Genomic DNA, 16,309 nt, shown 5'->3' with positions numbered 1-16,309 from the left:
AAGAAACGACAGCCAGGGATTTAACCAACACAGATAAAAGCAAGATGTCTAAACCAGAATTTAGAATCATGATAATAAGAATACTAGCTGGAGTCGAAAATAGATTAGAATCCCTTTCTGCAGAGATAAAAGAAATAAAAAATAGCCAGAATGAAATGAAAAATGCTCTAACTGAGCTGCAATCACGGATGGATGCAGCGGCGGCAAGGATGGATGAGGCAGAACAGAGAATCAGCGATATGGAGGACAAACTTACAGAGAATAACGAAGCCGAGAAAAAGAGGGAGATTAAGGCAAAAGAGCACGATTTAAGAATTAGAGAAATCAGTACTCATGAAAAAGGAACAACATGAGAATAATAGGGGTCCCAGTAGAGGAAGAGAGAGAAATGGGGGTAGAAGGGTTATGTGAGCAAATCATAGCAGAAAACTCTCCTAACCTGGGGAAAGACACAGACATCAAAATCCAGGAAGTACGGAGGACCCCCATTAGATTCAACAAAAACCGACTATCAACAAGGCATATCATAGTCAAATTCACAAAATACTCAGGCAAGGAGAGAATCATGAAAACAGCAAGGGAAAAAGAGTCCCTAACCTACAAGGGAAGACAGAACAGGTTTGCAGCAGACCTATCCACAGAAACTTGGCAGGCCAGAAAGGAGTGGTGGGATATATTCAGTGTGCTGAATCAGAAAAATAGGCAGCCAAGAATTCTTTATCCATCAAGGCTGTCATTCAAAATAGAAGGAGAGATAAAAAGTTTCCCAGACAAACAAAAACTAAAGGGGTTTGTGACCACTAAATAAGCCCTGCAAGAAATTTTAAGGGGACTCTCTTAGGGGAGAAAAGATGAAAAAATAAATAAATTATATATATATATATATATATATATATATATATATATATATATATATATATATATATCTCAAAAGCAACAAAGATTAGAAAGGACCAGAGAAAACACCAGAAACTCCAACTCTACAAGCATGATAATGGCAATAAATTCATATCTTTCAGTACTCACTCTACACATCAATGGACTCAATGCTCCAATCAAAAGACATAGGGTAACAGAATGGATAAGAAAACAAGATCCATCTATATGCTGTTTACAAGAGACCCAGTGTAGACCTAAAGACACCTTCAGATTGAAAGTAAGGGTATGGAGAACCATCTATCATGCTAATGGTCAACAAAAGAAAGCCAGAGTAACCATAGTTATAGCAGACAATCTAGAATTTAAAATAAAGACTGTATCAAGAGATGCAGAAGGGCATTATATCATAATCAAGGGGTCTATCCACCAAGAAGACCTAACAGTTGTAAACATTTATGCGCCAATATGACAGCACCCAAATATATAAATCAATTAATCACAAACATAAAGAAACTCATCGATAGTAATACCATAATAGTAGGAGACTTCAACACCCCACTCACAACAATGGACAGATCATCTCATCAAAAAATCAACAAGGAAGCAACGGCTTTGAAGGACACACTGGACCAGATGGACTTAACAGATATATTCAGAACATTTCATCCTAAAGCAGCAGAATATACATTCTTCTCCAGTGCATATGGAACATTATCCAGAATAGACCATATACTGGGACACAAATCAGCCCTAAGTAAGTACAAAAAGATCAAGTTCACACCATGCATATTTTCAGACCACAACGCTATGAAATTCAAAATCAACCACAAGAAAAAATTTGGAAAAGTAACAAATAGTTGGAGACTGAAGAACATCCTACTAAAGAATGAATGGGCTAACCAAGAAGTTAAAGAGGAAATTAAAAAGTATATGGATGTCACTGAATGCAAGTCAATGAAAATGATAACACCACAACCCAAAACCTCTGGGACGCAGCAAAGGCAGTCATAAGAGGACAGTATATAGCAATCCAGGCCTTCCTAAAGAAGGAAGAAAGATCTCAGATACACAAGTTAACCTTACACCTTAAAGACCTGGAAAAAGAACACCAAATAAAACCCAAAACCAGCAGAAGACAGGAAATAATAAAGATTAGAGCAGAAATTAATGCTATCAAAACCAAAAAAACAGTAGAACAGATCAATGAAACCAGAAGCTGGTTCTTTGAAAGAACTAACAAAATTGATAAACCACTAGCTAGTTTGATCCAAAAGGAAAAGGAAAGGACTCAAATAAATAAAATCAAGAATGAAAGAGGAGAGATCACAACCAACACAACAGAAATAAAAACAATAAGAAGACAAGATTATGAGCAAGTATATGCCAATAAAAAGGTAATCTGGAAGAAATGGACAAATTCCTAGAAACATATATATTACCAAAACTGAAACAGGAAGAAATAGAAAATTTGAACAGACCCACAACCAGTAAGGAAATCGAATTAGTAATCAAAAATATGCCAAAAAGGAAGAGTCCAGGGCCAGATGGCTTTCCAGGGGAATTCTACCAAACATTTAAGGAAGAGTTAACACCTATTCTCTTGAAGCTGTTCCAAAAAACAGAAATGGAAGGAAAACTTCCAAACTCTTTCTATGAAGTCAGCATTTGCTTGATTCCAAAACCAGACAGAGACCCCACTAAAAAGGAGAACTAAGACCAATTTCCCTGATGAACATGGATGAAAAAACCTCAACAAGATATTAGCCAACTGGATCCAACAATACATTAAAAAAATTATTCACCACCACCAAGCGGGATTTATACTTGGGATGCAGGGTTGGTTCAATATCTGCAAAACAATTAACGTGATTCATCACATCAATAAAAGAAAGTATAAGAACCACATGATCCTCTCAATAGATGCAGAGAAAGCATTTGAAAAAATACAACATCCATTCTTGATAAAAACCCTCAAGAAAGTAGGGATAGAAGGAGCATAACTTGAGATCATAAAAGCCATATGTGAATGACCCAACGCTAATATCATCCTCAATGGGGAAAAACTGAGAGCTTTCCCCCTAAGGTCAGGAACAAGACAGGCATATCCACTATCACCACTGCTATTCAACGTAGTTTTGGAAGTCTTAGCCTCTGCAATCGGACAACACAAAGAAATAAAAGGCAACCAAATAGTCAAGGAGGAAGTCAAACTTTCACTCTTTGCAGATGACATGATACTCTATATGGAAACCCAAAAGATTCCACCAAAAAACTGCTAGAATTGATTCATGAATTCAGCAAAGTTGCAGGATATAAAATCAACCCACAGAAATCGGTTGCATTCTTATACACCAACAATGAAGCGACAGAAAGAGAAATCAAGGAATCGATCCCATTTACAGTTGCACAAAAAACCATAAAATACCTGGGAATAAATCTAACCAAAGAGGTGAAAAATCTATACACTGAAAACTATAGAAAGCTTATGAAAGAAACTGAAGAAGATATAAAGAAATGGAAAAACATTCCGTGATCCTGGATAAGAAGAACAAATATTGTTAAAATGTTGATACTACCCAAAGCAACCTATATATTCAATGCAATCCCTATCAAAGTAACACCAGCATTCTTCACAGAGCTAGAACAAATAATCCTAAAATTTGTATGGAACCACAAAAGACCCCGAATAGCCAAAGCGATGTTGAAAATGAAAAACAAAGCAGGAGGCATCACAATCCCAGACTTCAAGCTATACTACAAAGCTGTAATCATCAAGACAGGATGGTACTGGCACAAGAACAGACACCCAGATCAATGGAACAGAATAGAGAACCCAGAAATGGGCCCAGAAATGGCCAATCTTTGACAAAGCAGGAAAGAATATCCAATGGAATAAAGATAGTCTCTTCAGCAAGTGGTGCTGGGAAAACTGGAGAGCAACATGCAGAAGAATGAACCTGGACCACTTTTTTACACCATACACAAAAATTAACTCAAAATGGATGAAAGACCTCAATGTAAGACAAGAAGCCATCAAAATCCTCGAGGAGAAAGCAGGCAAAAACCTGCTTGATCTTGGTCGCAGCAACTTCTTACTCAACACGTATCCGAACGCGAGGGAAACAAAAGGAAAAATGAACTACTGGGACCTCATCAAAATAAAAAGTTTCTGCACAGCGAAGGAAACAATCAGCAAAACTAAAAGGCAACCGACAGAATGGGTGAAGATATTTGCAAGTGCCATATCAGATAAAGGGTTAGTATCCAGAATCTATAAAGAACTTCTCAAACTCAACACCCAAAAAACAAACAATCCAGTGAAAAAATGGGCAAAAGACATGAATAGACACTTCTCCAAAGAAGATGTCCAGATGGCCAACCGACACATGAAAAAATGCTCAACATCACTCATCATCAGGGAAATGCAAATCAAAACCACAATGAGATACCACCTTATACCTGTCAGAATGGCTAACATGAACAACTCAGGCAAAAACAGATGTTGGCGAGGATGTGGAGAAAGAGGATCTCTTTTGCATTGTTGGTGGGAATGCAAGCTTGTGCAGCCACTCTGGAAAACAGTATGGAGGTTCCTCAAAAAACTAAAAACAGAACTACCCTATGACCCAGCAATTGCACTACTAGGCATTTATCCAAGCGATACAGGTGTGCTGTTTCGAAGGGACACATGCACCCCCATGTTTATGGCAGTGCTATTGACAATAGCCAAAGTATGGAAAAAGCCCAAATGTCCATCAATGGATGAATGGATAAAGGAGATGTGGTATATATATACGATGGAGTATTACTCGGCAATCAAAAAGAATGAAATCTTGCCATTTGCAACTACGTGAATGGAACTGGAGGGTATTATGCTAAGTGAAATTAGTCACAAAAAGACCAAAATCATTTGACTTCACTCATATGAGGACTTTAAGAGACAAAACAGATGAACATAAGGGAAGGGAAACAAAAATAATATAAAACCATGGAGGGGGACAAAACAGAAGAGACTCCTAAATATGGAGAACTGAGGGTACCAGAGGGGTTGTGGGAGGGGAGATGGGCTAAATGGGGGAGGGGCATTAAGGAATCTACTCCTGAAATCATTGTTGCACTCTATGCCAACTAATTTGGATGTAAATTTAAAAAATAAAAAATAAAACAAGTTAATAAAATAATAATAATAATAACTCGACATAGAACTTGCACGGCAAAGGGTAGTCTTCCAAATCCTTCATGCCCCTCTTTTCACTTCTGGTTTTTTAAATGAATAAATGAAGGTAAGCAATATCCAGGACTTGCCATCATAGTGATGAGCTGGAACCCACACTCACACCTTCCCACTCTTGCCCACTCTTTCCGCCTCTGATCTCACTCAGAGTTTATAGCAAACAGACCCCTAAGCAGACCAGACCCTGTGGTTTCTCCTCAGCCCTGCCCGCCACACCAGTAAGACTCCAAAGGGTTCCTCCTACCTTATGCAGCTGTAGGATTCCTGTGGGACCACCAGGCAGCCTGCCATATAGCCTGAGTGCCCCCAAATCATTGCAGCCACCTCTCCTTCCAACTTCATATGGTCAAGTTGTAAGACAGGACACGGCAGACACATTAACGCATCACCTGAGTACCCAGAATGCACGGTCTGCCGCAGGGACAGGTTAATGGGAGAGCAAGAACTATTGCACAGCCCCGGAGGCAAGCAGGACCAGGGGGCAAGGCAGCCAGGGTCAAGGTCAAGAAAAGGGTCCTGAAAAGAGACCTACAGGCTCCAAAGAGGCAGAACTGAGGGAAGATCAAATTAGCTAAGACTATTCCTGTGTTTGGATAAACATGATGGTTATTCTTTCCTGTCTCTGGGCATGGTGGGAAAAGAGAGAAAGTGGGACTCTAAATAACAACTCCTATTGGCCATCCTCCCTTATCCCGGGGCAGGCCTCTCTAATCCAAGGATCCCTTTGATCTGGGATTTTAGAGAAAGAAAAAAGCCTGAGGAAGAGAAGTCAAAAATTATCCCCCAGGGAAAGTCACGGCCTCTGCGCCGACTTGGCTCTTTCCACGAGCCCTGAACTGCACCTTCAGAAGGACAGAAGGAAGGAAACAACCAAATCTACACCCCGAGGAAAGAGATGAGCTCTCCCCACTCCACAGGGAGACAACAGCACGCTCCCCCCACTCATGATGCAGAACGGTGGGGGTCAAATGGACAGAGCCCAGTGGCTCAGGTGTGGGGAGCGCCAAGGTGGCTGAGACCCAAGCCCGCCCTGCCAGGAGCGCCATCTAAGTGGCTCCCACAGAACACGCAGACCCATCTGAAATCATGGCTCCCTCACTGCCTAGTGCGAGGTAGAGAGATTATTTCACTCTGGAACACTGTTTGCTCCGAGCCACCAGACTGCACCTGTGACCAAGAAAACGTGCAGGTCACATACCTTACTTTCCAGGTGGGAGGTGAGAGGGAGGAAGAACAAATGGAAACTCTTGCTGCAGTTTGAACCTGACCTCTAATAAATTAAACAGGAGGCTCCAAATCGTCAGCACTACATTCCCCGGACAGCACGTCCCCAGCGGTCTTGGCTACCGCCATAGGTAAACTCGCCTTCAGCCCTGCCTCCTGACTCGGAAGCTGTACCCTGATAATGCGAGGTCCTGGAGCCCCTTTCCTCTCCCTGAATCCTATCAGCTGCAGGTTGTGTAACCCTGCCCTGCACAGAACAAATATGAGAAAATTGACAGTAAGGCCTTTCACCAAACACAAATCTTCCTCTTCCCTCTGTTCCCCTTTCACTCTGTAGAGCGAACAGGCAAATCAGGGCAGAGCCACAAGAAAGATCAGTGTCCACCCCCCACCCCCACCTCCCAGACACTTCCCCTGGGCCACCAGCTGTGGTGGTCACCCAACTCGGGAGTTTGTCCATTTGCAAGATTCTTATTCACACTCACACTCTCCAGTTCCCACATCGGCAGCCCCCCTCCCTCTGCTTCCTCTCCCCAGGATCCTACTCCACCAGGCACCTCCGTGAATGATTGACTGGCTGCCAGCGGGACCAGACATCCCGTCCACTCACTGCATCCTCCTGTCTGCAAAACGGAAATCACCCAACAGTAGCACTTTCGTGCCTCCTCCCGGCCCTCCATAAATGGACCCCAAACATGCATCCTACCGGCTTTCTGCGAAGGTTTTTTTCTCAGCTCCCTGGGGGAGCAGCTGGATGTCTCCCTGATGGGAGGTCGGAGGCCAGACCCCTCTGTTCTTCCACTGTCCTCCCGCCTCCCTCACTGCACCTGCAGACCCCTCGCCTTCCCCTGCCTCTTACTGACCACTGCAAAGAAACAGTGAAGCAGACCATTAAAATCAAAAGGGAGAAAGGGAAGTGCAGGGGATCTGGCAGCAGAGAAATGCTTTGGTGAGGCAGCTGAGAAAATGGGACTCAGGAAAGTCAGAAGGGAACTGAGAAACAAGGGGCGGGGGGCGGTCCTGAGGCACCTGCAGAGTCCCACTGATGATGGCAGGAAGCTCGAGTGTCACCGCTGTGCCACCACCACCCAGAACTGCTGTTCACACGGCAGCCAGCACACCAGCATGATAAGACACCCCTACCGCCCACCTCCACACTCAGACTTAGTTTAAATATTTTAAACATGTACATTTTGGATAAAGACCAGATAACCCTTAACATTATCCTCTTAAGACTTCACTTAGTCTCCCATCAACTTCCTTTGGCCCCAAACTTCACCTTCCAGCCACCAGACCACCCTAAATTTACCAAACTCACCAACTCTTTCTGGCCCCAGGGCCTTTGCATGGGCAGTGATCAGTCTGGCATGCCAGTCTTGGCTTTCAAATCTTTGAGGCAATTGTCACAATGGCAACTTTATATTGATTTTTCTACCAATAAGTGCCTAATTCCCCTGTGGGGTTCTGAGCGCTTTGTTAGCAGGGACGATGCCTGGTTTTTTCATTGCCACATCACAATGCCTACAACTAAATGGCACATAACAGGCCCTCAGTCAATATTCACTGAGCGAATAAATAAGGGTGTTAAGTTCTAAATAACCCATTGCACTGGGGCAGGACAGAGAGGAGAGGACTGGCAGGAACGCTTTGTGCATGGAGGTTGCTCTCAGCTGTTCAAAGTCTACGAATGAAGGTGTCTCTACCCCCAGACTTTCCAAGATGAAGCATCCGAGGTGCTCAGTCCATAGCAATGGATCCCATCCCCCAGGGGCCACTCGAATGAGCCCATAACACTCTCCCCTCCTGGAACAGCCATCTCCAGGCCTCCACCAAAGCCTCCCCTTTGTTCCAAACACAGCTTCATGGAAAATGTCCCAGAAAAACCAGAGACCCCACAGCACATCAGCTCCCCGCTAAACTGCCAGAAGAGATTTTTGCAACTGTGGCTGAAATAGCCACGTTGGAGCCTTATCCCTCAAATGAGTGCTGAGCGTGGTTTGCCAGCCCCTGGACAAGTCCTCAAGCTCTACGCAACAGGGCTGGTGTTTTCCTCTCCACAAACCAGGGCTTATCAAGCGCCTACTAAACACCTCACACTGCGCACTATGAGTCGGGGGGTTCTGAACATCTTTGCCCTCAAATACACATTAACACCACAGCCTGGGCCCCTGGGCTTAATGTCTCAACATACTCCAAACCAAAACTTACAAAAGAGTCCTTATTGCCTGTAACACACTCTGAGAGTCCCTATATTATTTCATTCTTTTCCGTTTTTCAATAAATATCGAATATTGGGGGAGGGGTATCAGAATGACCAAAAGGGAGGCATTCACGGGAGGTTCTTGGTCTCACTGTTAATACACAAAGGTGTTCAGTTTGTGAAAATTCATCAAGCTGTACTTCTGTGACTTGTGAGCTTTTCTACATGTTCATCATTCTTCGGTACAATGCCTTGAAATCACTGCACAAGAAATACAGGATGGCCACCCTCTGGAGTTTGAAACCTAGTCAGGAAACAAGACAAACACACCCGAAGCACAGAAGTCTAGGCAAGACATAATCAAAAGAAAGCTGGGGGAACCAACTCCAGTCACCCCAAGGACCCCGCAGTCTCAAGCTCCACCTCCTGCAAAGCAGAGTGTGATCGGGAGACCCTGGCCTGGGACCCCCTGGAGTCCCTTTCGACTGACCCCCTGGGGGCGATCCAGGACGAGGAGAAGCTGATGGGAGAAACAGCGGTGGGCCCTTCCCCTGTCAGTAAATGGGAGCTGGGATTATTACCCAGAAAACGGCAAGGTCAGGAGGGCTTCAGGGAGGAGGTGATGTCTGAATTGGGCCTTCCTTGAAGGCCAGATAGAAATGGAAGAAGAGAAAAGCAGGCAGAGGACAGGACAATGACTTACAGGGAGGAATGGAAGGGCAAACGCTCACAGCAGAGACGACCCAGTGGAAGGACCGGTAGGAAATTCAGTCAAGAGAGCAGGAAGTGCACCCAAGGAAAGAGACCCTTCTGTGGAAAGAGGAAGCAGTGAGAAAGGCCCAAGGAAGAAGCTGCTGGCAGCCACGTATCCAGGAAGCTTCCTCCGGGTTCCCTCCTGCCCACTTCCAGCGGATGCCCAGGAACATTCCACCAAGCTCAGGAGACCCCTACCTGCCAGCCCAGCCAGGATGACCAGCACGGTCGAGATGCCTTTCCACCTGCCCTCCATCACCACGCGTCTTCTTCACCCTGGGGAAACAAAGCAGCCAGGTAACCATCTGTCACTGATGAGCGTTTGGCATCCCGAGTACGCGGAGCCCCTACCAGCTCATGGGTGTCCGCGGAGGGACGGTCAGTGGCACCAGCCTCACCCCAAACCTGCTGGATCAGAAGCTCCAGGGGCGAGCACACAAATCTGTCCAAACAATTAAACAGTGAACCAATTCTGGCCCAGGCTCAAGTTGGAGAATCCCTGCATTAAACGATCTTGCTCCCCAGTCCAGGTATAAGTTATGGAAGGCAGACGGTATAGCCTTACTGCTGACTGACTCACCAGGATGTAGGGGTGAGGGCTTGCTGTTTTTCATTTCAATCATGATGTTTTAATCACTGAGGGGGAAAAAAAATCCTCCCCATAACAAGTTCACGTTACCAAAAGGGAAAACAGGCGGAATAGAACATAAGCTTATTAGAAGGTGTCAAAAGGCATATAGAGAGAGAGAACAGGGGGACGTCTGCAAGGGGTCGTGTGCGTGCATGGGGTGGCCGGCTGTAATTACAAACAGGCAAGTCACAGAAAGTCTCCCAAGAAGGTGCTCCGTGAACAGTGAAGGAGGTGAGGTGACAGCCACGTGGATATCTGCAAAGGAGCTTTCCAGGCACAGGGACAGCAGGTGCAAAGGCCCCGGGGTGGGACCATGCCTGGCATGTTTGAGAGGCACTGACGTTGGGGTGGAGTCAAGGGTGAGGGAGAGGGGGAGAGGTCGGAGCTAGGAGAGGTCAGGGTAGACTGAGCCCTAGGCAGCTCATGGGAAACCTGTCGTGTGCACCTCTTGGCCCTTCCTTCCAATCCCTTTGTTCTTGGATAAACCTCTTGCTCATCCCTCCATCCCTACATGTTCTCTTTTTATTTTTACTTTTTCCTTCTTCCCTGTGGTAGGCCCATGCAACACAGACACCAGCAACGTGCGGTCCCACTGGAGCATGCAAGGTAAATCACCCACTGAACGTGTGGGGAACTGCCCGCAAAAACAATGGCCCCTTGGTCTCAGCAAAAGGTCTCTTTCTTTCACAGTCTTCAACACCACCACCGTGTGGAGCACCGCTCCCTAACCAGGGGATGGTTTTCACTTTGGCTTTGGCGTTCACACAGACGTCACAGCCCCATCAACTGGGGAGGGGGGCGGGGGGGACCCTCCCTCTGAAATGTGGGGCACCGGGTTTCATCAGAGACCCCCCTTCCCCACGGCTGTGGGATTTTGTAATGGGCTGACACCTGTCCAGGGCTCCCGTCCCCTTTCCTCTCCTACAGCCGAAAGAGGCCGACCCCACAGCAACACAAAAGCACAAACACAGGAAGTGAAACAGGCACAAGTAACCACCACACCTCACGTCTGCGGAACCCATTTCACGCTGAAGCAGTGATCCTGGCTATTCGGGGCTCACGAGAAGGAACGCGGGTTTCCACCCCTCTGTTTCTCTGATGTGTTGGGAAGGCAAAACTCAGCATGCGTGCTAAACCATAACCACTTGCGTGCACGGCACAGCGCAAGGTTCAAAGTCTGTGCCGCTGTGGGGACCCCGGCCCCCGCGGGGTCTAAAACACACCCCGCAGAGCTCCACAAATAGGCCCGGGCGGCAAGCTGTGCAGCAGCCCTACCCAGGCCAGACTGAAACCCCAGCCCTCCCAGACGGACTCCAGGTCCCCAATTATGAAGTGCCAATAAATCATTTACTAATTTGCAAGGTTCGATGCACACTGCTCTGACAAGTCGGTGGCTAGACCGGTCGTCTAGAAGGCTACACCCCAGCTGAGGATGCGGGAGACACTGAGCCCTCGTAGAGAAGATTACGCATCTCACCGAAGGCCATAAATGCCAAGCTTGGACCCAGTGTTTATTGAAATTGCAGCCGAAGTTTAAGGTCCATTAGGAAATACCGATAGCCGTGCTGAGTCAGGCCGAGTCTGAGTGCTGTGTTTTCTAAAGCCTCTGTTCGGCCTCTGTCCCTCATACGCTGTTCTGGCTTCTTCTCTGTAAGAGCAGTGACTCTGTTTCCCCAGAGCCCAGCAGAATCCCCGGGACGGGCAGGGCAGAAGTGCCCAGTGAGGTCCAGGGAGCCCCGGGGCAGGATTGCTGCAGGAGTGCATTTGTGCCCGGCTGGTATTTGAAGGATGTGTGCAGAAAGGAGCTGTCCCTTCGCTTTAATTCAATGAGGACCTATGGCCGGGTAATTTGCAAGTTAACATCTCTGTGGGATAGTTGGACAGACCCCGGAGATTTCACTTCCCATTCATTTTGTTATGGAAGACTTGAAGTACCTACTTCTCGTTGAAAACCTGCAAAGTCTTCTTAAAGTCTTAAGTCTTGCTAAATTGTACTAAACACAGGACACCCGGGTGGCTCAGTCTGTGGAGCAACTGACTTCAGTTCCGGCCATGATCTCACAGGTTCATGGGTTCCAGCCCATGTCGGGCTCTGCACTGACAGAGCTGAGCCTGCTTGGGATTCTCTCTCTGTCCCTCTCTCTCTGTTCCTCCCCTGCTTGCGCTTTCTCTCTCTCTCAAACTAAATAACTTAAAAAAAAAAAAAAAAAAAAAAACTGTACTGGTGCGCCTGGGGGGCTCAGCCCGTGAAGCATCCGACTTCAGCTCAGGTCATGACCTCACGGCTCATGGGTTCGAGCCCTGCGTCGGGCTCAGTGCTGACAGCTCAAGCCTGGAGCCTGTTTCCGATTCCGTGTCTCCCTCTCTCTCTCTGCCTCTCCCCCACTCTCACTGTCTCTCTCTCAAAAATAAACATTAAAGGGGCGCCTGGGTGGCGCAGTCGGTTAAGCGTCCGACTTCAGCCCGGGTCACGATCTCGCGGTCGGTGAGTTCACGATCTCGCGAGATCTCGAGTGATCTCGCGTGAGTTCGAGCCCCGCGTGGGGCTCTGGGCTGATGGCTCAGAGCCTGGAGCCTGCTTCCGAGTCTGTGTCTCCCTCTCTCTCTGCCCCTCCCCCGTTCATGCTCTCTCTCTGTCCCAAAAATAAATGAACGTTGAAAAAAAAAATTTTTTTTAATAAAAATAAAAATAAATAAATCAACATTAAAAAAAGGTTTTTTTATTTGTACTAAACAGGAGTTAACCTCCAACCACTCCCTTACTGCCCTGACAAGGCAAAAACCACACGGAAGGTGTGTGAGGGGCCACCGCACTGATCTCAGGAAAGGAAACCGCCACGTTTCATTATCTCACTCAGCTGCCCCCACACGCAAGCCCTCGTTTCTGGGTCCCTGGAAAGAGCTTTGCCAAGGTGCCTGCCACACTTCTTGCTACAGGCAGCAGCATGACGCCAAGACCCAAAAAGAAAGCTGGGTGCTGGTCAGGGTGAGCGAGAATCCGTCACAGCAAAATCCACGCAAAATCCAGCAAAATCCAAGCAAATTCCATTGCTGCAAACGTCTGTGCCTAAATATACATAAAGACTGCACTCTGACAAGCCCACGTCCTGCACCCCTACATCCGGAGGGGCTGTCCTGCCTGCAGGAATGAGGCCCCCGTGAGGGCTTCCGGAGACTTCCGTGAGGCTCTCCTTCCCACAGGAGGAGAAACGGCATTTACAAGTGCGGGGAATGACCCATGGGGCCACGGTGACTTTCCAGCCCTGGAATCCTGACCCCCCCAAATCCCAGCTGGCTCTCAGCTCTCGCCGCCCCCAGACAGCGGCGTGCTATGACGGAGGCTCTCGCTCTATCAGAAGTCATCTTGAATTCCTGAACTCCCCGAACAGCCTTCTTTCTTAATGTTTAACTGGGTGGAAGTTGGGAAACAAAGAGTGTGTGTTTGGTCCTGGGACACTTTCCCGGGGAAAGCGACCCGCCCCTCGGCCCGAGACAGGTGCCTGTGGACCTGCTGGACAGACGCCCACCGCTGGCTGGAGCTGGCTCACCTCGGGCAGGAAGTTCTCCTCTTCCGGCGTCACAGAGGTTCTCTGATCCCAGAGGCATCTGGGCCTCCGTCCTCCCTCCACGCAAACGCAGGAACAAACCTGTGTGGCCACCGAGAATCTCCACCCGGGTTGCCGGTTAGCAGGAAGTTCCTCTTGAAATGGCCCTGTCACGTCACAGGCCGGGCTGTAAACACAGAGGTGGCCCCTGCCTGCCACTGGCCCCTCGCTCCCGGAAGGTGTGCATGCCCCAGAGTGACATTTTCCCTGCTAATCATTAGCCAGCCCCAAACAGCAAGCCAGGCCGCCCAGCGGGGCCTGAGAAGGTCACGGCCTCCAGGGCCACCACTCCTTCCCCTCGGCCCTCTGCCCTGGCTCCTCTTCTGGGCCCCTCTCTCTCTCTCTCTCTCTCTCTCTCTCTGTCTCTCTCAGTCCCACAGAGCCAAGCCCTTGGGGGCTGAAGGTCCTCTTACCCAGGCTGGGGGCCCTTCCTGCCCGAGGACGCCGGCCTGGACAACCTTGTTGATCTCTGGCGGCAGCACGGGCCTGGGGCCTGCCGAGCCGGTTCCTTCTCCGGCCAAGAACCTCCACACCCACAAGAAGACTCTTTGGTGAAAGAAAAGTAGTCCTGAGGGTGAAACCTTCTGGAATGTGGCCGCACTTTCCCGAGGAGCATTTGTAGGAAAACTGCTAAGAGGTTTCTTTGGCCCTCCCACGCCCACACCCAGCCAGCACTCAGTCTGAACAAAGGAACTTGGCTCCTTAGAGCCCGTGGAAAATTCTGGAAGAGACCACCACCTGGCACCCACCACACGGCAGCACCACGTGGAACTGTTTGCTCTCATGCCGTTCTCTCTCAGCACCTGCCTAGTCTCCCCCACCGCGTTTTAATTTTTTTTTTAAGGTTTATTTATTTTTGAGACAGAGAGAGTGCAAGCAGGGGTGGGGCGGGGGGGGGGGGGGGGGGAGGTTGGTTAGGAAGAGAGATGGGGACCCAGAACCCCAAGCAGGCTCCAGGCTCCGAGCTGTCAGCACAGAGCCCGACGTGGGGCACGAACCCACAAACCGTGAGATTGTGACCAGAGCCAAAGTCAGTGGCTTAACCGACTGAGCCACCCAGGTGCCCCTCACCCACTGCATTTTAATCTTGTCGGGACTCAGAGCCAAGGGCGTCTGAACAGAATAGACACCAACAGAGGGTGTGGATCACGCACTTAGCGTGAGACCCTGAAACAAATAAATAGGGGGAAACGGTTCTCCCCAGTGGAACAGGATCAGAATACACCACCCCCAAAAGATGCCAGTTTGGCATAGAGATTTATTTTAGGCTGAAAATAGTTGAGATTTAAGAGATTAAAAAAAAAAAAAAGCCTTCTTAGAGATTCCCTTTTCTGACTAAAAGCATTAACTACTGGGGAATACGGCTGCCATAAATTCCTTTATAGGGTGGGCCCACTAATGAAGCCTACTGGAGATCCCTTCTTCAGGGGGACTTTACGACTCTGAATGAGAATAACGTCAAAAGATCACTCATCACCTGTATAGATAACCTGTATAGACCTGTATAGATAAACATTATCACAAACCTTCTCTCTTGTCTCTTCTACTGAAAATCTATTTGTCCTTCCAAAAAAACACTATTTGTTTTTCCCATAAGAAGCCTTTCTTCCCCCCCCCCTTTACTCTCCCCTTCTAAATCAGGTATATATAAGTATTCATTCCAACCACTTGGTTCCTATATGCATGCAGATTACACATTTATCCTGCTAACCTGGCTTCACAGGTCCCAGGCATTGTACCTGAGAGGGCAAAAAAAAGGTTTGTTTTCCTCCTCCCCTACAAGGCCCTGTGCTGGTCAGAAAAAACGGTGAGCGAAACAGATTCCAGGAGTTAACCACATGTGAGTCAAATAATCTCTCAAATATACACAAGGTTGTGGCATCTTATTTATGAGCTATGTCCCTGAAGGCCAAGCATAATTCAAAACTCAAATAATTCCCAAACAATGAGCCACTGAAATGAACACCCAAGGCCAGTGTAGCTGATTTTTATCCCTGATACACTTTTCCTCATTTTCTCGGCTTCAGCATGAGTCATTTAGAATATCAGCGGGGCGCCTGGGTGGCGCAGTCGGTTAAGCGTCCGACTTCAGCCAGGTCACGATCTTGCGGTCCGTGAGTTCGAGCCCCGCGTCGGGCTCTGGGCTGATGGCTCAGAGCCTGGAGCCTGTTTCAGATTCTGTGTCTCCCTCTCTCTCTGCCCATCCCCCGTTCATGCTCTGTCTCTCTCTGTCCCAAAAATAAATAAACGTTGAAGAAAAAAAAAAAAAAAAAAAAAAAAAGAATATCAGTCAGCACCGGGCTCAGTGCTGACAGCTCAGAGCCTGGAGCCTGCTTCAGATTCTGTGTCTCCCTCTCTCTCTTCCCCTCCCCTGCTTGTGCTCTCTCTCTCTGTCTCTCAAAAATGAATAAATGTAAAAAAAAAAAAAAAAAAAAAAAAAGAAGAAGAATATCAGTCAGCACCAGGAGTCCCAAGCACTGACCTTCAGAGCACAGCTCAGCCTCAGCATAACTACTGGAAACTATTGTTAGAGCTTCTAGAAATTTTGAGTTATGATAACAATGAGAGTGTAGGGGAGAGGAAAGATTTGTTCCTATACCCTCCTTGGTTTGGTGGGTAGGGCCTGAAAATTAAACTGACAAAAGACAGATTGACAAGAGAAAACAAGAGAACAGCAAGGTATCAAGAGTTTATTAATGCATACAGGTAGGGGAAACTCGGTGCTGAGTACTCAAAGGAGTCTTAACAAGACAATAAACTTGAAGAGAAGTGGCAGGGCAAAG

The 16,309-nt window shown here is 47.4% G+C and overlaps 1 protein-coding gene across 7 annotated transcripts in view; it reads right to left on the bottom strand.

Annotated features, from left to right (window-relative positions):
• Positions 1-14,089, bottom strand: part of IGSF5 (immunoglobulin superfamily member 5) — an 80,796-nt gene extending 66,707 nt beyond the window's left edge. For 2 of the 7 annotated variants that reach the window (XR_007155743.1, XR_007155742.1), the window contains exons 1-3: positions 13,940-14,071; positions 13,470-13,653; positions 9,489-9,566 (exon numbers count right to left, since the gene is read on the bottom strand). Coding sequence is in view for 4 of the 7 variants with exons in the window: in XM_047875727.1 (XP_047731683.1) it covers positions 9,489-9,546 (58 nt within the window). In the remaining 3 variants the exon portion in view is untranslated. Of the gene's footprint in view, positions 1-9,488; positions 9,567-13,469; positions 13,654-13,939 lie in introns of all 7 variants that reach the window. The other 5 variants (XR_007155744.1, XM_047875727.1, XM_047875729.1 and 2 more) reach the window with 5 other exon arrangements.
• Positions 14,090-16,309: the final 2,220 nt, after the last annotated feature.

Source organism: Prionailurus viverrinus, chromosome C2 (assembly GCF_022837055.1).
Source record: "Prionailurus viverrinus isolate Anna chromosome C2, UM_Priviv_1.0, whole genome shotgun sequence".
In the NCBI taxonomy this organism is placed as follows: domain Eukaryota; kingdom Metazoa; phylum Chordata; class Mammalia; order Carnivora; family Felidae; genus Prionailurus; species Prionailurus viverrinus.
Note: the sequence above shows the minus strand (reverse complement) of the source record. Positions and strands in the feature narration are given on the sequence as shown.